This window comes from Oncorhynchus clarkii, chromosome 33 (assembly GCF_045791955.1).
Source record: "Oncorhynchus clarkii lewisi isolate Uvic-CL-2024 chromosome 33, UVic_Ocla_1.0, whole genome shotgun sequence".
NCBI lineage: Eukaryota > Metazoa > Chordata > Actinopteri > Salmoniformes > Salmonidae > Oncorhynchus > Oncorhynchus clarkii.
The window spans coordinates 936,796-960,433 of record NC_092179.1 but is presented as its reverse complement, the minus strand read 5'-3'; the positions used below and the strand labels follow the sequence as shown (position 1 = coordinate 960,433).

Genomic DNA, 23,638 nt, shown 5'->3' with positions numbered 1-23,638 from the left:
CAGATCCATGGACGACGCAATCGTCACTGACTGCACACTGCCCTATCCCAGCTGGACAAGATAAATACCTATGTAAGCTTTTAAGTACCAAGTTCTTTACTCACTGTTCCATTACATTGTTTACCCGCTCCAACGTCCGTCTCAAATTCCTTTCTTCCATCTATTACCATGCTAACGCTCTCCTTGATAGCTCTACTATGAACTTGCCTCTGCTAGCAATACACTGTGCTCACATAAGCCTAGACTGTACCATGGAAAATAAAAATGTTTGAACATGTAAAACCAACTTCTTCCAGACAGAATAGTTTGTGGGTTTTATAACCACGTCTTTATAACAGTTCAATAATGATGAGACTGGAGACAGGAATCAGTTCAACCATTTATCTAGAACGCGCTCGGTCTCAACAAGACACTGGCAGAAACGTTTCCTTAACAATGTGTGTTATAAGGAGGCAACTATTTATGCATTGCCTCCTATAAATAATTGCCTCCTTATAACACACATAGTTGAAGTTTCAAATTAAATCAGATTGCCAGATTGTGAGGTTTACATTAGTTTCTGCACAGATATGTGCTCTTTTGTCATGGACCGGGCTATTCATTGATGTTAGTACTGTTTGCATGAACCTCTTTCGTCAGAAATTCTTAGGTGCGTCCAAAGTGTTTGATATGGTAGCACCTACATTATTACCTATTTATATGTATTGAACAAGTTGAGTCTCCACAGCCAGTGGTGATTTGCAGTGGTGACAGATGGACAGACGGACAAAGTACAGACAGACAGAGCACTACTCCAGACAGACATCCAGACAGAGAGCTCAGGTCCTGGTCAGTCACACATCCCTACATCCGTCAAGCCACAGCCACAACCCCTGTTGTTTTAGTCTTCCTATTCAGCTCTTTGTGCTGTTGCTTTGTTGTTTCAGAGTGCCCCCCTATTCAGACCAAAGCGCCCAGAGCTCCACCACTGTCCCTCCCCGGGGGCTTTCGATGGGCAGCTTGGATCCCGACCTGTTTGTCTTCTGCGTGGTTTCACACCCCGAGCAGAATGAGACAGAGCAACAGGCACGCCGATACGCCAGGAAGTCACCCACCGGTGGGGGATGGTGGAGTGAGGCAGGGGAAAGCGGGTGGTCAGAGGGTGCTGTTCCCAGCACCGCAGACATCCTTGCATGGGGACACCCCTCAAACCCCTCCAACCCCCTCCATTTCCCCCCTCGGCCAACCTCACCAACCCCTACACCCCCTACATTAGTCCTCAGGGATTATAATGGTATTGGTTTAAACCCCAGTCACACACACAAGAGAGGTACTCAGGAACAAAACTGCTATGCGGCCTCTTCTCAGTTCACTCTTGTTTCTGCTCAGTCGTTGGGTACTCCTTAACCATGCATGAGGCCTAACACAGGTAGTGTAGCGGTTAGAGAAGGATGGTTACTAGTTTGCATCTCAAATCTGACTAGAGAAATCTGTGGGGTAAGGGGCTGGCAGCATCCTAGAAACCATCCCCTGCCGTTGTTTCCTTGAGCAAGGCACTTGACCCCCTACAATTGCTCCGGGGGTGCTGAACTGCGGCTGACCCATTGCTTTCAACCCCTCAGGGTGTTTGTGTGTGTGTGTGTGTGTGTCTTGTTGGGTTTGGCTTGTGAGAATAAAATACACATTTCCATTCTCTGCAAGTTATCCCAGCGGATGTAAAGGACATCACCCTGCTTTGACCGTCCTCCCTCAAGCATCTCTACCGGTCTCGCTACTCAAAAACTAGCAATTGAGTGGCGAAAATGTGTACACGTAATACTGAGGAGCAAGTTTCACATATCTCCATGTGCCACGCAGGCATATCTGGGCAAACTGAAATGACCGCATCATTTCAACCTGTTTTGCCAGCTGGGAATCACCCTCAGGGAACAGAGTCAATCCCCTTACTGACCTGGGGTGGGTTTCCCGAAAGCCTTTTAGCGATTGTCGTCATCTCTATTTCTCTGGATGCCCCAGACCTATTCCACTAGCAGAACAGCAACAGATTCACAATCAAAAATAGTTTTTATAGTTGTCCCTCTCTCACAGCTGTGTGGCTGGTTTGTCAATAAAAAATAATGTCCTGAGTTTGCTACAAGGCTTCTGGGAAACTCACCCCTGCTCTACCCCTTAATCATAATGTAACGAATTTGGAGGGGGGGGCTAGCCCCGACAGGGACTCGAGCACTGGTCCAGCGACTGTCACTAGGTGTTGGATTAAGGTTGCTACAATAGCAACAGCACATTGTCACATTAGAATAGGCCAGTAGGCCTATCTTCCATCCTGCTCTCCCAGTAGGGAGGCAATCTACCCGCCTGGCTTCTTGAGGGAGGCAGTGAAGATGAAACAGTGGAAGAATATTTGCTGTTTTGAAACTCTAGAGTCAGGGAACCATGCGCTCACACACTACAGCTTGTCTAAGTGTGAATATGTGTAGCTGTTCTGTTTGATTAGCTCAGATCAGCATCAGTGGACAGATATAGGACTGCTCGATCACTCTCTCCCACACACAGAGCCATATCAATTCAATGACGAGATTAAATATCTATTCATAGGGGCTGCCTACTGGACCAGGGGGCTACCTACTGCCACCATGAGTGGGACAGGTAATTCCCAGCTCAGGCATGCTCTGGGAAAACAGAGACAAAGCAAGGTGTTGTGATATTTTCTATTCATTGAGGCTCACGACTTGGGCCTGGTTCAAGTATGCAAGCTTGTCACGATCGTCATGAAGGACGGACAAAGGTGCAGCGTGATTTGAATTCCACTTATTTTATTAAAGTGAAACTAAGAAAATAATAAACATACAACGAACATGAAGTCGTCATGCTCAACACACTGACACAAAACAATATCCCACACAATTCAGGTGGGAACAGGTACACCTTAAGTATGATCCCCAATTAGAGACAATGATAATCAGCTGCCTCTAATTGGGAATCATACTCAAACACAAACATAGAAATATAATCAACTAGAACACCCCCTAGTCACGCCCTGACCTACAACACCATAGAGAACCTAGGGCTCTCTATGGTCAGGGCGTGACAAAGCTTGCTGCCGTGAACGCTCTGATGCCGGCCGATTTAAGCTTCACACTTCTAACGTTCCCTTGTCTCCCTTCCTCATCCCTCCACATAACTAATGAAGTCCCCCAGCAAGATCTTCCAAGCTAGACTAAAGCCAGGATGCACAAGAGTGAGGAACAGTGCATTACAATTATAATTAATCTAGCTAATAGTTCAGTGTCTCCTCTTTTAGATAGTCAGACATTTTTGGGGTTTTTCTGCCTTCCAATGCAACCATACTATTATCATTCATGTCTTATGACTTTTTCGACTTCTTCGAGTCATGAGTCCTTAACACCCGCCCACTTAACCCGGAAGCCAGCTGCACCAATGTGTCGGAAGAAAACATTGTCCAACTGACTACCAAAGTTATCAGTTAGCCTGCAGGCGCCCGGCCCGCCACAAGGAGTTGCTACAGCGCGATGAGGCCAGTAAAGGCCCCCCCCCCCAATTGTGCACAGGGCTGAGCCAGGACACGAGACAGGACGAGAGAGTGAGACATTATTGAGCCAGGGAGAAACAGGGTGAGAAAGGAAGTGAGAGACAGGGTGAGAGAGAGTGAGACAGTATAAAGACATTGACGGATTAGGGAGAGAAAGAGTTTTTGATAAACTCCCATATCTATTGGGTGAAATACCACAGTGTGAAATCACAGCAGCAAGATTTGCGACCTGTTGCCATAAGAAAAGGGCAATCAGTGAAGAACAAACACATGTATACACAACCAACATTTATGATTATTTATTTTCCCTTTTGTACTTTAACTATTTGCACATCATTACAACATATTGTTTACTGTACAATTTTTATTGTTTATTATCTATTTAACTTGCTTTGGCAATGTAAACATATGTTTCCCATGCCAATAAAGCCCTTAAATTGACATTGAGAAAGATAGAGAGAGAGATATGGGGGAGGGGGGGATCAATATTAGAATGAAATAGGTTCAGGTTCAAGTACTTTTTAATTTAATTTAATTTAATCTTTATTTAACTAGCCAAGTCAGTTAAGAACACCATCTGCATTCTACATGGCACCCTATTCCCTATATAGTGCATTACTTTCGACGTCAAAAGTAATGCACTATATAAAGAATAGGTTGTCATTTGTAATGAAACCATAGTGTTATTATGCAACTCCTCTAAACTGTGTTGTGTTACTGATATATAGACACATACTCATTGATCAAAATGTCTTAATATATTATTAGATTATCACAACTATGATGTGTGAGAGAAGAACAGAGCCAGTATGTGCTTGCTAAGGTCAGAGGTTGAGAGTGGACGAGAGAAGGGGAGAGGTGAAGGAAGGGGTGAGAGAGGTTGACAAGTAAGATAGTAAGCACTGAGGTTGAGGAAGTTCACTGTTACAGAGGATATTGGCAGGCTTCTGGCAAGGTGGGTTATAAGGGGTGAGGTTAGGTGGGGAGAGATCTGGAGATGTGTATTCTGAAAATGACAGACCAGCCGTCACCAGCATGCTGGCTTGCCCATCTGTGAACACTGACATATAGCGTTTCTCCTTGTTTTGGAATCCTTTGCATTTTCTACAGGCTTTGATGTTCCGCCACCATGGGTTTGAAAAGTGTTTTCTGTTCTCCGGTATTCTTGGAGAATACAGTGTTTTCTAATCTTCTCCATCTCTTGAGAGCGCCACATGCCTACAGTATATTTGTACCCACTCTGGGTGGGTTGGAGTGGAAGGCTGCTGGCGTTGGCTCACTCAGGTTTGGATGAGGTGTGTGTGTGTGTGTGTGTGTGTGCGTGTGTGTGTGTGTGTGTGTGTGTGTGTGTGTGTGTGTGTGTGTGTGTGTGTGTGTGTGTGTGTGTGTGTGTGTGTGTGTGTGTGTGTGTGTGTGTGTGTGTGTGTGTGTGTGTGTGTGTGTGTGTGTGCGTGTGCGTGTGCGTGTAAGGGTTTATGTGTATTGTTTTGTGGTCAGATTACTGAGCCTGTTAAAGCCTATAGGCAAAACACTGATTCACTATTGTGATTTATTAGACAAAAGGGAAATATTGGAAAAGGTGGTCAGGAAATGTGTTTACAGTGATTCCACATTATTCTTCTCTTAACACTACTGAGTGGTGGTGTTAAAATCTGCTTCCTAAATGGCACCCTATTCCCTATATGGTGCATTACTTTCAACCAGGGCCCATAGGGGCTATATAAAGAATAGGTTGCCATTTTCGATGAAACCGTAGTGAAATGCAACTCCTGTGTTTCGTTACTGATAAATAGACATATACTCATTAACTTTTCAAAATGTCTTAATATATTATTAGATTATGAAAGATATGATACAGTATTAGTGTCCATGACCGCTCAGTCCTTTTTTACTGTTTTCCCTGGTAACTAGTGTTAATCTTTGTGAGAGAACAGAGTACTTTAGGTCTTCATGCTATCTTTGTCTCTATCCCTGTGTCCATCCTTAATCTCTTTTTCTCTCTCTCTCCCTCTCCTCTTCTTTTTCGACTTTGTTCTTCATTTTTTCACTCCAGATTCCTCTTCTCTTCCTGTCGCCTCATGTTGCCTCCATCTCCACTCTCTTTCCTCCTCTCTTTCCCCTCTCCTCCTCCTCTCTCTCTCTCCTGCATGCCCCAGGTGTGTGCAGGTCTCTGTCTGATGATGTGTTATCAGGGGACTGTGGAGCCATAGCCTTCACACAGGGCCCGCGATTTTGCCAGGGCGATAACATCATTCAAATTCACACACAGTCTGATGCACACACACGCACACAGTGCTCCACACACCTCCCCACTTGCACTGTTTTTTGACACCTACATTGCTATCACTCTGCTATGATCATATTATTTACATGGTTAGTATACAAATGTAAAACCACTATAGAATTTATTATTTTGTTGATCTTTTTTTTTTTTTTTTTTCAAGTGTTTATGTCTGGATGTGTTTGTGTGTGTTTAAGTGTGTGCGTGTGTCTGTGTATGCGTTCGTGTGTGCGTGCTCATGTGCTGGAGAAAGAGACTTTGTGTGTGTTTGTCTCCAACAGATAGGACCTTGTCTATCTCGTTGTCTCCCTCCCACAGTAACGGACTTAACATTAAGCAGAAGAGGCAATTGCCTCAGGCCTCACATCATCAAGAGGCTTCGTGATAATAATGCTAGTAATATTTTTTGTTGTTGTTGCTTGAGGCCCCCCCCCCATTCTCCGCTTGAGGAGCAGCAAAATCTGCAGGTAGCTTCAAAGATGCAAAGGAAATGGGGAGGGAAGGAGGTTTTGCCTTTCCACTGTGCCCAGGTTAATGAGGCCCCATCTATTAAAATAACAATAATTTATTTACATACATATGCATATCCGGTGTTTAATATCAATATTAATATAATCCAAGATTTTCACATAATAGTTTAAACAAGTCATTAATCACTCACAGACTGGTTCATAATATTAATCACAGACTGGTTCATAATAATGGACTAATAATTTCCACGCATACAGTTTTCATGTGCATTGTTTCACACAATATGATTGCAAACAGCACTTTTATTTAAATTAAGCTTCAGCAATTAAGAGCTTTCAGAGTGGGACAGACAAAAAAAAAATGAAATAACGAATATTAAATGTTAACAGAAAATATACCTAAATTAACTAAGTTCTTTAGTAAAAAAGACAGGCGCTGCTGATAATACTGCCATTGTCGACGAGGCAGATGCAGAGGACATGTACAGTATGTGTAGCCCATGTATCTGATGCTGTCTTGCCCAAAAAAGTATGGCATGTCATACTGTTTTTGTCCAGACAGCATCAGATACATGGGCTACATATAGTAAGACAGAGGGGAGCTGTTTTGCTTGCGCAGGTGCTTTATTCGGTGAGATAGTTTCAGCCACTTGCAAATTATTTTGGATGAACATACAAAGGTAACGTACTTTTTGAAGTGATTTGTTTGACAATCAGATGAAAACATGTTGTTGTGTTCTTGCCATATTAAAAGGTAACACATTTTTACTGTTAAATTACATGACTTTTTAAATGCAAAAAATGACATAAAAAAATTGTGCAAGAGTACAGGGGATAGAGGGGGGGCTCAGACTGCCCTCTGCCTGGAGCATCCAAATGACTAAATACGCCCATGCTCCCTCCACCCCTGCTCCATTTGTGTTGCATTCCGTCGGAAACCCAAACAATCCTTGTGGACAGAGTGTCTATCTCACTGCATCTCCCCAGATAACTCTGTCTCTCTTCCGGCACAGACAATCTCATTCATTAGGAACACGCAACAGTCAGTCAACAAAAGGAGATTCTGTTACCTTGGGAAACAAGGAAAAATAAGGCAAATCAAACCAGCAGCTCTAACTTGATACAAGATTATCATGCATTCTTTTTGTGTCTGACCTACTTCAGGAAGGTACTCACCTGAGATAAGGTCTGAGATATGACATGTTTCAGGTCAACATAGCATCCTGAGCATGACAGAACTGAACCACTGGTGTTTGTGGGTGGGTTTGTGGGTACGCCTTTTTGTGAGAGGATTAGTGACTCAACGTGAGTGTTCAAGATGCTATATTTAGGATTATTTCACAATATAGGATAATTATAGCAAATTGACTGGTTAAATGCCTCTCTAGGCATTGTGAAGATTGGTTGTTCTTTACAGAGCTACGGGTAATCAGCTCAAACACACACGCAATGACTTGCACTCCCAGCCCTAGTAGTGGAAGACAAACAGAATATAATACAGAATGCAAATGTATTTGCCGAGGTACCATAGAATGTCGTGTTTAGCAAGGAATCCTTTGAATTTCTGTCTACTAAATAGTGCTGTTGGTGATAATTGTTAGAGGATGTGTGAGAGGATTTTCTCAAATACAGAGTAAACATAGACCAGTCATCAGTGTAACACCACACTCCAAAAACACTTTAAATGCTTTAGCACTTTTTTCTCCACTAGGAAACATAAATTGACCAAGGTTCTATCAATGTCACCTGAATGTTACGTCAGGGTTTTACCTGGAGTGTTGCCATTCCATGTTATACTGTATTCAGGCCAACTTAGTGAGTTGGGTGTGTGAAACTGACTGTTGTCCTGTTTGTCCCCAGGTGTGTAGCTGCACCGGAAAGTCCAGGTGTCACTGTGATGGAGTAAAAGGCAGTAAGGTAAGTGGCTTAACACTATAACCCTCTATATTATACTTTATTTTATATATTAATCCTACTCCAGAAAGAGAGTGAAAGACTCACCCCTTGCTACCTAATTACAAATGACCTTGTTGTGTGGGTGGGGAGGGTATGTTATTCTGTTTATGTTGTATGGTTTGATTCTAGACAAATTCCCTGCTGCTCTGCATCTCACCTAATCACCTTACCTCATCATACCTCATCACACCTATGCTAGTTCCCAAATGCTTCCAATAATCCAGAGGTCACAATCAGAGATTTCATGCAGTCCGTCTTGAAACTTCCTCCAGAGAGCATGCTTCGGGTTTGTATGTCCAACAGCTACTCCTTCATCACCCTGTTTTCCCTGAGTACACAGTCCATGTTTGAATAAAAGGTTTTTACCTTGGCTGTGAGTGGCTTGTTCTCTCCGTGGAGTGTGAGAATTTCACTCTGACTAAACTCTAGGCTCCCCCTCAGCCTCAGAGTGCACAGACTTGGAGCTCGAAATGATCAATCATCGCGAAATGTTATCACTACCAACAAAAGGAGCTGATCGAAAGAAGGGGAAAGTAACTCAAAGGGACAATATTCGGTCTTAATTATCAATTTCCCCAGGAGATAAAAGGATTTTGCAAAAGACTGTATCCTGTACAGAAGAGTTACAAAAGACTGTATCCATGTAACCGAGGGAGAGGGATAACCGCGCCTTTCTCATTTATCAATCTGACTCCATTATTATGTGAATAAATGCAATAGGCCATGTCCGTCTCTGGAGGATCTAGCAAGATAGTGAATCATTGCATCACCGACTCATTTTTACTATGATGAATATTTGCCTATCTTGCAACATTATGCAATTATTAAGAGGCTAGATACAAATAGCTAATCCTGGCAACCAATGTTCTAGCATTAATTTATTGAGGCAAGCAGCTCAGGGATGTCAAGTTGGTAGCCAAGCATGTTCATGTCATTGTTCATGTTTGTTCACTCAATTTGTCTAAACCTTTCTATAATTCAATATGTTTGTTGTTTGTTTGTCTTTGTCTACAGTACATCTATGTTTACAACAAGCAATGGGAAGATATCAGATATTGGGGAATAACATCTTGTTAGGGGTACATTTGTACTGTAGTGAAGCTGTCTATAGTAATGCAATTTCTCTCTATACAGTTGAAGTCTGAAGTTTCCCAGTGAATCAGAAGTTTACATACACTCAATTAGTATTTGGTAGCATTGCCTTTAAATTGCTTAATTTGGGTCAAACGTTTCGGGTAGCCTTCCACAAGCTTCCCACAATAAGTTGGGTGAATTTTGGCCCATTCCTCCTGACAGAGCTGGTGTAACTGAGTCAGGTTTGTATGCCTCCTTGCTCGAGACGCTTTTTCAGTTCTGCCCACATATTTTCTATAGGATTGAGGTCAGGGCTTTGTGATGGCCACTCCAATACCTTGACTTTGTTGTCCTTAAGCCATTTTGCCACAACTTTGGAAGTATGCTTGGGGTCATTGTCCATTTTGAAGACCCATTTGCGACCAAGCTTTAACTTCCTGACTGATGTCTTCAGATGTTGCTTCAATATATCCACATAGTTTTCCTGCCTCAAGATGTCATATATTTTGTGAAGTGCACCAGTCCCTCTGCAGCAAAGCACCCCCACAACATGATGCTGCCACCCCCGTGCTTCACGGTTGGGATGGTGTCTTCGGCCTGAAAGCCTCCCCTTTTTCCTCCAAACATAACCATGGTCATTATTGCCAAACACTTCTATTTTGGTTTCATCAGACCCGAGGACATCTCTCCAAACAGTACGATCTTCATCCCCATATGCAGGTGCAAACTGTAGTCTGGCTTTTTTATGGCGATTTACACTTCTGAGACTTATGGCCTGATTTATAATCACACTATACACACTCTTATTCCATGATGTCAAGCAGAGGCACTGAGTTTGAAGGTAGGCCTAGAAATACACTCTCAAAAATAAAGGGAACACTTAAACAACACAATGTAACTCCAAGTCAATCACACTTTGTTGCACAACTGATAATGACATTTCAGCTGCAGCTTTTGACGTTTGAAACACACACACGCTGGTCCCAGTTGTGACCTCCTTCGGGTTCCAAAGAGTGATATCACAAGACTTGAAAACCAAAAGAAAACACAAAACATAACAAGTATTAATAATGCGTTAAGCTATGCATAATTATATATGGCAAATCAGCACTGTATACATGTTTCAACATCAACGCATTCAGAAGGTGATATCCCAGCAATACTAAAAAGGAACCACTAACACTGGCCATGATGCATACTTCAAGATACCCGTCATTTGCGCCGTCCGGGCATTTCTGGGGGGAAATTCAGTTAAACTGCCATGCATTGTTGCATCATAGGCGTTCTAAATAAGCGGGTATACTATAGATTTACACTTCTGAGACTTATGGCCTGATTTATAATCACACTATACACACTCTTATCCTTCATCAACGCACTAAAAAGGAACCACTAACACTGGCCATGATGCATACTTCAAGATACCCGTCATTTGCGCCGTAATTCAGTTCCATGCTATTACTATAGCATCCTTCACCGCTACTACCGCTGCTTCAGTTGCTGTCCCTACCTCGACTGCCTTGATGAATAACTATTGCATTGAATCTGTCTCCTGCTCCTGATCTCCTATTGCCTTTGTGGTTCACCGATAGATCTAGGACTGAATCTTTCAGATAATCCCTACCTGTCTCCCAACTCCTTCCTGGTTTTTTAGCCACGAACATCTCCAATAATATCCTATGTTCTGCGACAGTGACAGTGAGTATCTGTGGATAATACTTCCCTGTGCTCAGGTTAGGTACACATCTCTCATCCCATGGCCGATCTACACCCCACCCCTTTGTGGACACCCTCGTTACAGTGTAAACTTTGGGTCCCAACGGTTGATAAGCAGAAATCTTCTGACACTTTCCTTTTACCGTCACTTGGTCCCAAACTTCTGGGAGACATGTCAAGTATTTGCTTCCGGTTAGGAATGGGGGAGTGATTAATGGCTTTGGAAGAGTATCCAATTGTACAAAATTAGCCACATCTTAATCATACTCTGCAACTGGATCCTGGACTTCCTGACGGGCCGCCCCCAGGTGGTAAGGGTAGGTAACAACTCATCTGCCACGCTGATCCTCAACACCCTCAAGGGTGCTTGCTCAATCACCTTCTGTACTCCCTGTTCACACATGACTGCACGGCCAGCCACAACTCCAACAGCATCATTAAGTTTGCTGATGACACAACAAAGTTTAAGTTTGCTGATGATCACTGACAACGATGAGACAGCCTATAGGGAGGAGGTCAGAGACCTGGCAGTGTGGTGCCAGGACAACAACCTCTCCCTCGGGCGGCAGGGTAGCCTAGTGGTTAGAGCGTTGGACTAGTAACCGAAAGGTTGTGATCAAACCCCCGAGCTGACAAGGTACAAACTGAACAGGCAGCTGAGGCCGTCATTGAAAATAAGAATTTGTTCTTAACTGACTTGCCTGGTTAAATAAAGGTTAAAAAAAAAAAAAAAAAAAAAATGAGCAAGACAAAGGAGCTGATCTTGGACTACAGGAAAAGGAGGGCCGAACACGCCCCTATTCCCATCGACAAGGCTGTAGTGAAGCGGGTTGAGAGTTTCAAGCTCCTTTGTGTCCACATTACCAACAAACTATCATGGTCCAAACACACCAAGACAGTCATGAAGAGGGCATAACAAAGCCTATTCCCCATCAGGAAAATGAAAATATTTGGCATGTGTCCTCAGATCCTCAAAGAGTTCTACAGCTGCACCATCAAGAGCATCCTGACTGATTTGTCTGGATGATACTGTTGATCATGACCATGACCAGCCTTTTAAAGCACTTCATGGCTACCGATGTGAGTGTTGGTAGTAATTTAGGCTGGTTACCTTCACTTTCTTAGGCACAGAAAAACAGTCGTGTAGCATCCACGTCATCTGATCACTTCCGCATTGAGCGAGTCACTGGTACTTCCTGCTTTAGTTTTTGCTAGTAAGCAGGCATCAGGAGGATAGAATTGTGGTCAGATTTGGAAAATGGAGGGCGAGGGAGAGCTTTGTATGTGTCTCTGTGTGGGGAGTAAAGGTGGTCTAGAGTTTTTTTCCCCTCTGGTTGCACATGTGACATGCTGGTAGAAATGAGGTCAAACGGATTTAAGTTTGCCTGCATTAAAGTCCCCGGCCCACTAGGAGCACCGCTTCTGGGTGAGCATTTTCTTGTTTGCTTATGGCCTTATACAGCTTGTTGAGTGTAGCATTGGTTTGTGGTGGTAAGCAGACGGCTCCGAAAAATATAGATGAAAACTCTCTTGGTAGATAGTGTGGTCTACAGCTTATCATGAGGTACTCTACTTCAGGCGAGCAATACCTCGAGACTTCCTTAATATTAGAAATCGTGCCCCAGCTGTTATTGACAAATAGACACACACCATCACCCCTTGTCTTACCAGATGTAGCTGTTCTGTCCTGCCAGTGCACGGAAAACCCAGCTACCTGTATATTATCTGTGTCGTCATTCAGCCACGACTCGGTGAAACACAAGGTATTACAGTTTTTTGCCGTAGTAGCTTATTCTCTATGAGTAGGGCAGAGCGTAAAGTAGAGCATAAACAAATGTAAGCAAATGTTCAGTTTTTCCAAAAATATTATTTGTGTAGGAGAAATCGCTCCGTTTTGTTCTTCACGTTTGGCTGAGAAAAAACCCCGAAAATTCAGTCATAACAACGCAAACTTTTTTCCAAATTAACTCCATATTATCGACAGAAACATGGCAAACGTTGTTTAGAATCAATCCTCAGGGTGTTTTTCACATATCTATTCGATGATAAGTCACTCCTGGCAGTTTGGTTTCTCCTCTGTTCAAAATGGAAAAATGCGCGCACCTGGAGATTGCGCAATAGTTTCGACGGAGGACACCCAGCGGACACCTGGTAAATGTAGTCTCTTATGGTCAATTTTCCAATGATATGCCTACAAATACGTCACAATGCTGCAAACACCTTGGGGAAACGACAGAAAGTGTAGGCTCTCTCCTTGCGCATTCACAGCCATATAAGGAGACATTGGTACACAGCGCCTCAAAAATCTGTCTCACTTCCTGTATGAAATTTAATCTTGGTTTCGCCTATAGCATTAGTTCTGTGGCACTCACAGACAATATCTTTGCAGTTTTGGAAACGTCAGAGTGTTTTCTTTCCAAAGCTGTCAATTATATGCATAGTCGAGCATCTTTTCGTGACAAAATATCTTGTTTAAAACGGGAACGTTTTTCATCCAAAAATGAAATACTGCCCCCAGAGTTTCATGAGGTTAAATGTCTATGGATCCGCACACGCAGAGAATCTTCAGGACAAGAACAGTCACTCCGTATTCATAAAGCTTCTTGGAGTAGAAGTGCAACAAATGTTCACAGCATCGCTGGGGCTGGATGCTAACATTCAAACACAGAGCAAAGAACTGAGGAAAACTAAGGGTTTAAATACATTCAAGGGAAACGAGGCACAGGTGCAAATAATAACTGGAAACAATAGAAAACAAAAGGGTCAAAAAGCACAATGGGGGCATCTAGTGGCCAAAACTGGAACAATCCTGGTCAAATCCTGACAGTTATCTTTATAATTATGATCTCAAAGGCAAAACTGATACAGAGTGGCAGGTTACCTAGAAGTAGGCCAGCAACCAGAGGGTTGCCAGTTTGAATCCCAGTTCAGACGGTAAAATCTGGGTCACTGACATCGTTCTAGTTACCATCCCCTGCTATTGTGCCCTTGTGCAAGGCACCCAATATTTGCTCCATGGGCGCTCCTTTGCGGTCGACCCATTACTTCCAGCCCCTCAGGGGTATGTGTGTCTTCTTGGGTTGGGTTGTGAGTATGTAGCCACATTTCCATTCTCTGCAAGAAAACACCTAATCTAATTTAATTCACAAATCTTCTTTGTGAATACGGAACCTGATCTCACTTGAGGATTTGGCCCGGTGACCGTAGGTTGCAAACTGTGATATGACTGCCCCCAGCTGCAAGGTCATGTCTACACTTGACACTTACATGCAACTTATGCTATCAGAATACGAAGATTGCATTGAAAAGACGGTTCTAGACGCACAAAAGTTGCTTTGTGGTCTGATTATGTTCAGATCTGGCTGAGCACTTCAGGAGGTGGGCGGGGATGCATTCTTTGCAGATTTCTCCTCAGTCTGGACTCAATCAAGCTACCAAAAGCGCATACAGTGGACGACATCATCAGCATTCCCCCCACAAGTCTCCAAAAAACGTGTGTTTTTTCGGACCGAGAGGCAGCTTTTCATTAAAACGTTGGAGGAAATATCGTTATCATATAAGTCATCCATTAATTATTATTACCTTATATCAGTCTCATTCTGAATGTCGTTGACTTTAAATCTGCACGAACCCTAGTCTGCATGATGATTCAGCGATACACAAATTGACTTAGTTATTTATTTACTAACTAACGAAATAAACACACAGAATTACATAAAAACAACCACAGGATAGATTATACATCGATTACTAACATAATGCATTGAAAAGTCCCTAGTGGACTAACGCGATATGACGGCTTGGTACATAATGAAAAGGGAGGGGCATGTAAGGAGGGGTAGAGACAGAGAGAGTCAACTTATCGTACATACAGTTGGAAAACTATACTCATGGGAATGTGAATACTTTGAACATGAATGACCGCTCATTTGAAAATAATTGCAATGTATATGTATTTACTCTTGAATGTATTTGTCTTCTCTCTCTGTTGAAATTGCCTGGTCCATCTATGGAAAATCAGTTTGACAGAAGTCTCTGGTTGTGTAAGTCTCTGGTTGTCCATCAGAGGTTACCATGCCCTTTGTAGTCGTAGCTTCTTGGTTTCGGAGTGTCTGTTGGAACGGGTCCTCCAGAGGTGTACCATGCGGTGTTCAAAGAGGCTTGTTAGAATAGATCCTTTAGTGGTATCTATGGTGGTGAAAGGAAATTGTTCTTTGTCTCTCGTCTTCGGTCGAGTGTCCTAGACTACGTTACCTTACCCAGCTGCAGACTGAGAATGTTTGGTATAGTCTTCCTCTTCACTCGTCGAGAGTCTGAATGTCATAGACTTTTCTGGTCTTGTAGTTTTTAAACCTTTTGTCACGTTCAGCTTGCACTGTTGGCTGGTCTTAATGGTTGATATTGAGGATACAGCTAGAACCACTCTACACACCGGTAGCAACTCGGCCTGTTTTGATATATTTAAACGGCAACCATATCAATGTGTAGCCACTGTTCCACATTTTCTGGTCTAATGTAAATTTAGTTAGGAGTCTTATTTGAAGTTTTCTAGTCAAAAGGGGCATTTCATCATGCTGGCATAATGTCTGTGCTCACGTGGACGTGGTTACTGACCTGATTAATCTTTATATGAAATACAATTTCTCATTTAGAAGGCTAAAATCACATTGCTGTCTTTTCAGAAATAGTTTCATATTTAATCATATAAGTTTGGCAACATTTAGATGTAAGTCTGATATATACATTGTGAAAGCTCTTAAAGTTACAATGTTTCCGTAATAACATTTTTAATGATATCACCAAACCATAAATGATCTGACATGATTGTTCTTATGTCCCTCCCGACCATTTCCCGCATTCTTTGTGTTAGGAATATTGTTTCATTATCTACTTTTGGATGTTGTAGTTTTGGCGGGAAGAATATCCTTGTATCAAAAGGGTTCTTTCCCCTCAATACTGCATGGCTATGGAGAGACAGTTCCTACAATGTATTTACGACCGTCATAAAACTGGCCAACTTCCCCAGGAGAGGGGGGTCTTGAAACCTTTGGTTAACCGGCACTGTTGATCTCCATCCTGGAGGGACAGTCATCACACCAGCTAGCTAATATTTAGAACAACAATTTTTTGTTTGTTTAAAGTTATGCTAACCCGTTTGCAATTCATTTAGCGTTGCTTGTTAGTTTGCTGAGTCAGGTGTGACGGGTGTGAACTGTTACTCTCTGACTGCATATAGATACAAAACCCACTTGTGCTGCTGAGCAGCTTGTGCTGTTTAGTTGCTAGGGAACTGGTGTCAGGGTTTGGCCACCCAGATAGTTCATTACCTCAGGTGTGTGTGTGTGTATTTGTGTGTGTGTATATGTGTGTGTGTGCGTGCTTGTGTGAGTCTATAATTATCTAATGATATCTCATGGTGTGTGTGAACGCGTTGACTCCCAATGGCCTAGATGTTATCACTGCTGTCACACACCTGTACCTCAGTGCATGAAGGACTGAGCTTAAAGAAAGGGACTAGAATGTGCGTTGGTTAGTGAATGTGTGATTGCTATGTCTGTTGGGAACAGTAATGGTGATTTATTTCTCGATCACAAATCAGTAAGGAATTTGTAGAGCAGTTCTATCAAGAAGTGTGTTTTACCAATTAAATGACTTTTGCTGTTACGGTTTTCTTTAGGTGAAAGAGAGTCAGACCAAAATGCAGCGTGGTATTCTTGATACATGTTTTAATGACGATGAAAAACGAACAATACAAAAACAACAAACGGAATGTGAAAACCTATACAGCCTATCTGGTGCAAATAAACACAGAGACAGGAACAATCACCCACCAAACACTCAACGAATATGGCTGCCTAAATATGGTTCCCAATCAGAGACAACGATAAACACCTGCCTCTGATTGAGAACCACTCCAGACAGCCATAGACTATGCTAGATACCCCTACTACGCCACAAACCCAATACCTAACAAAAACCCCAAGACAAAACACACCACATACAAAACCCATGTCCTGGGCTGACAGGACCCCTGGCCTGACCAAATAAATAAATAAAACACAAAATACTAAGACCAGGGCGTGAGAGAACCCCCCCCCCCCAAGGTGCGGACTCCCGGCCGCACACCTAAACCCATAGGGGAGGGTCCGGGTGGGCGTCTGTCCACGGTGGCGGCTCCGGTTCGGGACGTGGACCCCACTCCAACCAAGTCTTAGTCCCCTTGTAACGCGTCCTTTGATTGGCGACCCTCGCCGCCGACCCTGGCCTAGTAAACCTCACCAAGGACCCCACTGGACTGAGGGGCAGCTCGGGACTGAGGGGCAGCTCGGGACTGAGGGGCAGCTCGGGACTGAGGGGCAGCTCGGGACTGAGGGGCAGCTCGGGACTGAGAGGAAGCTCAGCACCGAGAGGAAGCTCAGCACCGAGAGGAAGCTCAGGCAGGTAGTTGGCTCTGGCAGATCCTAGCTGCCTGGTGGTTCTGGCAGATCCTGGCTTCCTGGCGGATCCTGGCTGAATGGCGGATCCCGGCCGAATGGCGGATCCTGGCTGACTGGCGGATCTGGAAGATCCTGGCTGACTGGCGGATCCTGGCTGACTGGCGGATCCGGCAGATCCTGGCTGACTGGCGGATCCTGGCTGACTGGCGGCTCTAGCTTCTCTGGCTGCTCCATGCTGACTGGCGGCTCTGGCTGCTCCATGCAGACTGGCGGCTCTGGCTGCTCCATGCAGACTGGCGGCTCCGGCTGCTCCATGCACTGGCAGCTCTGGCTGCTCCATGCAGACTAGCAGCTCCGGCTGCTCCATGCAGACTGGCAGCTCCGGCTGCTCCATGCAGACTGGCAGCTCCGGCTGCTCCATGCAGACTGGCAGCTCCGGCTGCTCCATGCAGACTGGCATCTCCGGCTGCTCCATGCAGACTGGCATCTCCGGCTGCTCCATGCAGACTGGCAGCTCCGGCTGCTCCTTGCAGACTGGCAGCTCCTTGCAGACTGGCAGCTCTGGCTGCGCTGAACAGGCAGGAGACTCCAGCAGCGCTGTAGAGGAGGAAGGCTCTGGCAGCGCTAAACAGGCGGGAGACTCCGGCAGCGCTGGAGAGGAGGAAGGCTCCGACAGCGCTAAACAGGCGGAAGACTCCGGCAGCACTGGAGAGGCGAGGCGCACTGAAGGTCTGGTGCGTGGTGCTGGCACTGGTGGTACTGGGCCGAGAACACGCACAGGAAGCCTGGTGCGGGGAGCTGCCACCGGAGGACTGGTGTGTGGAGGTGGCACAGGATGGACCGGACCGTGAAGGCGTACTGGAGAGCTTGAGAGCAGGGCTGGCACAGGACGTGCAAGGCTAGGGAGGTGCACAGGAGGCCTGGTGCGTGAGGCTGGCACAATCTTCACCAGCCGACTAACACGCACCTCAGGACGAGTATGGAGCGCTGACCCAGGTGCCATCAAATCCCGACACGTTCCGTCGGGCGAATTCCGTACCTAAAGCACCAACACAGCAACTCCCTCATAACTCTCTCCTCCAATTTCCCCATTAACTCCTTCACAGTCTCTGCTTTGCTCACCTCCAACACCGGCTCTGGTTCTGGTCTCCTCCTTGGCTCCTCACAATAAACAGTGGGAGTTGGCTCAGGTCTGACTCCTGATTCTGCCACACTCTCCCTGAGCCCCCACCCCAATACATTTTTGGGGCTGACTCTCGGGCTTCCTTCCGCGCCGCCGTGCTTGTCTCTCCAACTCCATTCTCCAATAACCCTCTTCGCACTGCTCCAGCGAATCCCAGGCGGGCTCCGGCACTCTCCCTGGGTCGACCGCCCACCTGTCTATTTCCTCCCAAGTCGTATACTCCAGACTTCATAGCTCCTGCTGCCACTGCCTGTCACCACGCCGCTTGGTCCTGTTGTGTTGGGTGATTCTGTTATGGTTTTCTTTAGGTGAAAGAGAGTCGGACCAAAATGCAGCGTGGTATTCTTGATACATGTTTTAATGACGATGAAAAACGAACAATACAAAAACAACAAACATAACGTGAAAACCTATACAGCCTATCTGGTGCAAACAAACACAGAGACAGGAACAATCACCCACGAAACACTCAAAGAATATGGCTGCCTAAATATGGTTCCCAATCAGAGACAACGATAAACACCTGCCTGATTGAGAACCACTCCAGACAGCCATAGACTATGCTAGATACCCCTACTACGCCACAAACCCAATACCTAAGACAAAACACACCACATACAAAACCCATGTCACACCCTGGCCTGACCAAGTAAATAAAGAAAACACAAAATACTAAGACCAGGGCGTGACAGCTGCTAGTCAATGAATATGCTGTTACATCAGCTGAAGGTGGTACTGCAGCTCTTCTAGCCTGTTGTTTGATAACTGGACATTGTAGTAATTCTGCATGAGTAACAATGAAAAACTAGAAGAAGAACAACATCTCTCTTTCCTTTATTTATCAATGTTCTCTCTTCTCTCTCTATCTCTTCACAGGGTGAGCCTGGGTATCCAGGTTCTGATGGGTTGCCAGGAGTGGTTGGTTATCCAGGTTTTGAAGGTAATCCTGGACCTTTTGGCCCTAAGGTGAGAGTCTCACTGTATTTGTTATTACATGATATATAGGTGTGTGTGTGTGTGTCAGTCTCATAGTAAATACTCTTTTCCATTATTCTTTATGTGAGTGTGTGTATGTTTACATGCCTGTGTGTTGAAACATTGTATCAGTAAAGAATCAATTTTTGTGTGGTGAGATTTTAGAATGATTTTGTGTTCATTAAATGTGTTGCCAACTGGCTGCATGTATTTGGATTCACAGGGAAATCTTGGCTTTCCTGGATTGTCAGGACCCAAAGGCTCACGGGTATGGAGTGTGTTTGGAAAACTGTGTGTGATTGACTGCACGTGATTATTGGTTTACATTACTAGGCTCTACATGTTACGCCTAATGGGTTTGCTCTATTGTTTTTGGTCACACCCACACTTCCTCTGATTCACTGTTTTGTCAGTTGACTCCACTGCTAGGATCGACTCTAACAGTACCTATTGTTTTAACAGGGTCTCCCTGGGAAACCTGGGTTCTCTGGACCACCTGGGCAGCCAGTAAGTAATACTATTAGACTGTCTCAGATGGCACCCTATAGGTTTCATTAGGAAATCTATGGATTCGCCACTGTTCTTGAACCGTTTATGCTCCAAACACCACACCAACGTTGAAATGTGCAGACTGACTCAACTTACATTACTTGGCAGAAGCTTTTTGCTAGTATTTATATTTGACTGTTTCATATTTGCATAAAAGCTCCATAGCCTTTAATGGTGCATTTTGGATTTGCCACTTCTCTTAAGTTTACTATTTCATTAAGTTTACTATTTCAATACGTCAAGGCAAGCAAGCACACACATTTGATTTACATTTCCTTTTCTACATACTTATTCTTTGGAACTATTTTTCATACACCGTTTAAGCTAAAACATGCCGTGCAAACCTGTCCAGACTAGTGTGCCTAGCTTTTGTAGTCCTCTAAAACCAAAGAGATTTTTTAAAGAGATGTTTTCAATTTACTAAAACATTGTGACTTAACACAAATCAGCTATTTTGACCACTTTCACAATAGTTTAGAGCATATGAAATCATAGTCAACTATGCTGCTATTCAAATCAGAGCAACAGTAGCTACGATGGGGAGAAATCTGTCCATAATAATGTGCTGCTCTGCCTTAACAGCACTATCAACAAGGCAGGTCCCACAGGCCCTGGTTTTGTCACACCTGGACTATTGTTCAGTCATGTGGTCAGGTGCCACAAAGAGGGACTTGGGAAAATTGCAGTTGGCTCTGAACAAGGCAGCACGGCTGGCCCTTAAAAGTACACGGCGAGCTAACATTAATGACATGCATGTCAATCTCTCATGGCTCAAAGTGGAAGAGATTGACTTCATTACTTGTTTTTGTAAGATGTGTTGATAAGCTGAAGGTACTGAGCTGTCTGTTTAAAATACTAGCACACACCTCGGACAGCCATGCATACCCGACAAAACATGCCAGAGGTCTCTTCACAGTCCCCAAATTCAGAACAGACTATGGGAGGCGCAAAGTACTACGTAGAGCCATGACTACATATCAGGTAACTGATGCAAGCAGTAGAATCAGATTCAAAATCAGGTAAAAATACACCTGAAGGAACAGCATGGACTGTGAAGTAACACAAACACACATGCATACACACATGATAACATATGCACGTACATATGGATTTTGCGTTGTAGATATGTGGTATTGGAGTATGAGCCTGAAAGGCACACACTTAGTGTGTTGTGAATTCTGTAATGAATGTATTGTAATGTTTTTTAAATTGTATAACTGCCTTAATTTTGACGTACCCCAGGAAGAGTGCCTTGGCAGTAGCTAATCGGGATCCATAATAAATACAAATTCAAACAGAAATTGCGTCTACCAATTCAGAGATACAGCTGCTTTAATATCCACATCAACTACTTTTTCTCTCAAATGTTGAACAATTTCCCAACAAGTTAGACAAATACTTCAACTCGGTTTAGATACAGCAGCTAAGACCACACTAACGTAATATACCTGGAGACAGGAAGCAAGTGCAGAAGGTAAGTTTAATAATGATCAAATCAAATCAAATTTATTTATATAGCCCTTCGTACATCAGCTGATATCTCAAAGTGCTGTACAGAAACCCAGCCCAAAACCCCAAACAGCAAGCAATGCAGGTGTAGAAGCACGATAAATGCAGATAAATAAAAACAAAACACGTACAGAATTTGTATCAAAACAATACTACCTAGTGACTGCTGTCTATGGAGTGCTAAATATAAGGGGAGTAATCAAGTAGATAATGATGACCAGGTGTGCGTAATGATGGGGAGCATGATTGTTTTCTGGGCTGATAGTTAGTAGACCGGCGACGTCGAGCACTGGGAAGAAGGAGCTGGAGTAAGCATGACAGTAGTGAGGCTCCCGTGTTTCATCCTGACGATCGCGTCTGGCTCTCCACCAGGAATCTCCTGCGCCGCCAGCCCTGCCGGAAGCCGAGTCCCCGGTTTGTGGGGCCCTTCAAGGTCCTGCGGAGGGTCAATGAGGTGACTTATCGTCCACAACTCCCGGATCTCACCATCCTTTCATGTCTTCTGATGACGGAGGGCGTGCTGGAGCCTCACATGGGTGGCGTTACACACTCGCCGGAACCACTCGTCCACTGCAGGGGCCACGTTCTGGCTCGGTTGGTATCCCAGAACACACTGGAAGGGAGTCAGCCCGGTGGAGGAGTGCCGAAGTGAGTTCTGGGCGTACTCTGCCCAGGGAAGAAACCAGACCTACTCCCCCTGTCGGTTCTGGCAGTGACTCATTAGGAACCTCCCCAGCTCCTGGTTGATCCTCTCCACCTTCTCGTCAGACTGAGGCTGTGAGACTGACCGTGGCCCCCATCTTCTCCATAACCGCAATGTGAATTAGGGACCATGGTCGGAGACGATGTCCTCTGGAAGGCCATAGTGCCGGAACACCTGCTGGAATAGTGCCTCAGTGACCTGGAGAGCGGTAAGTAGACCAGAGAAATTGATAAAATGTCAACAACCATAATATAGTGGTAAAACCATCAGAAAGGGGGAGATCAGTTTATGGACAGACGTGACCAAGGTCGATGAGGCACCCAAAGAGGTAGTAGTTTCCCTGCTGGCGCGTGCTGGGTAGATTTGATTTGGGCTCATACTGAGCTGGAGTTTATATAGCGGGTGACGTCCTGCGCCAAGGTGGGCCACCAGTAACTATCCTTGCGGATGTCCACGTCTACGTCCCATAGCACGGGAGCAACGGTTCTAGAGGGTGGAATGATGGGAGCACTCGGGATCGGAACCTCTTCTGAATCGTGGAGACGGGACAGGGTATCGGCTTTGGTGTTCTTATAAGCTGGCCAATATGACAGCCAGTGTCAGCCAGTGCCCTCCAGCCAGTGTCTCCACTCCTCTAATGCCAACGGTCACTGACATCAAAGTTCCTCTCTGCAGTTCCTCTCTCTTTTTTTGAGAAGTATGCACATGGATACAATTTTTGTGGGTTACCTTGATGTTGGGACAGGATGGTTCCATGTCCACTTCCGAGGCGTCCACCTCCACCACGAAGGGCAGATTAGGATCTGGGTGTCTCAGCAATGGGGCGTAGGAGAAAAGCCCCATCAGTAGGCGGAAGGCTTCATCCGCTGCAGGACCAATTTACAAGGACCACCCTTGAGAAGAGAGGTGAGGGGAGAGCCAATGGAGCTGAAGTTCTTAATGAACCGACGGTAGAGGTTGGCAAACACAGAAACCGTTGGAGCCCCTTTATGGTGGTTGGGACAGACTGACTGCTTTGACCTTCCTTTCATCCATGCTCACCACCTGTGAGCTAATCCAGTATTCCAATGAGACCTCGACCTAAGGAGACTTCTCAGCTTTAACGTAAAGGCAGTTCTCCAGGAGGTGTCTCAGGACTACTCAGACATGAGTGATGTGATTCTCCAAGGTGGCCGAGTGGACCAGGATGTCGTCGATATACATGAACACCTGGCGCCCGATCATGTACCGGAACACCTCGTTCACGAACGCCTGAA

General features: G+C 44.7%; 1 protein-coding gene across 1 annotated transcript in view; it reads left to right on the top strand.

The window, feature by feature from the left end:
- LOC139392534 (collagen, type IV, alpha 3) overlaps positions 1-23,638 on the top strand; it is a 112,243-nt gene that overhangs the window by 22,778 nt on the left and 65,827 nt on the right. Inside the window, exons 2-5 of the mRNA XM_071140579.1 lie at positions 8,141-8,197; positions 19,523-19,612; positions 19,845-19,889; positions 20,084-20,128. Of these exons, the coding sequence (XP_070996680.1) occupies positions 8,141-8,197; positions 19,523-19,612; positions 19,845-19,889; positions 20,084-20,128 (237 nt within the window). The remainder of the gene's footprint in view (positions 1-8,140; positions 8,198-19,522; positions 19,613-19,844; positions 19,890-20,083; positions 20,129-23,638) is intronic.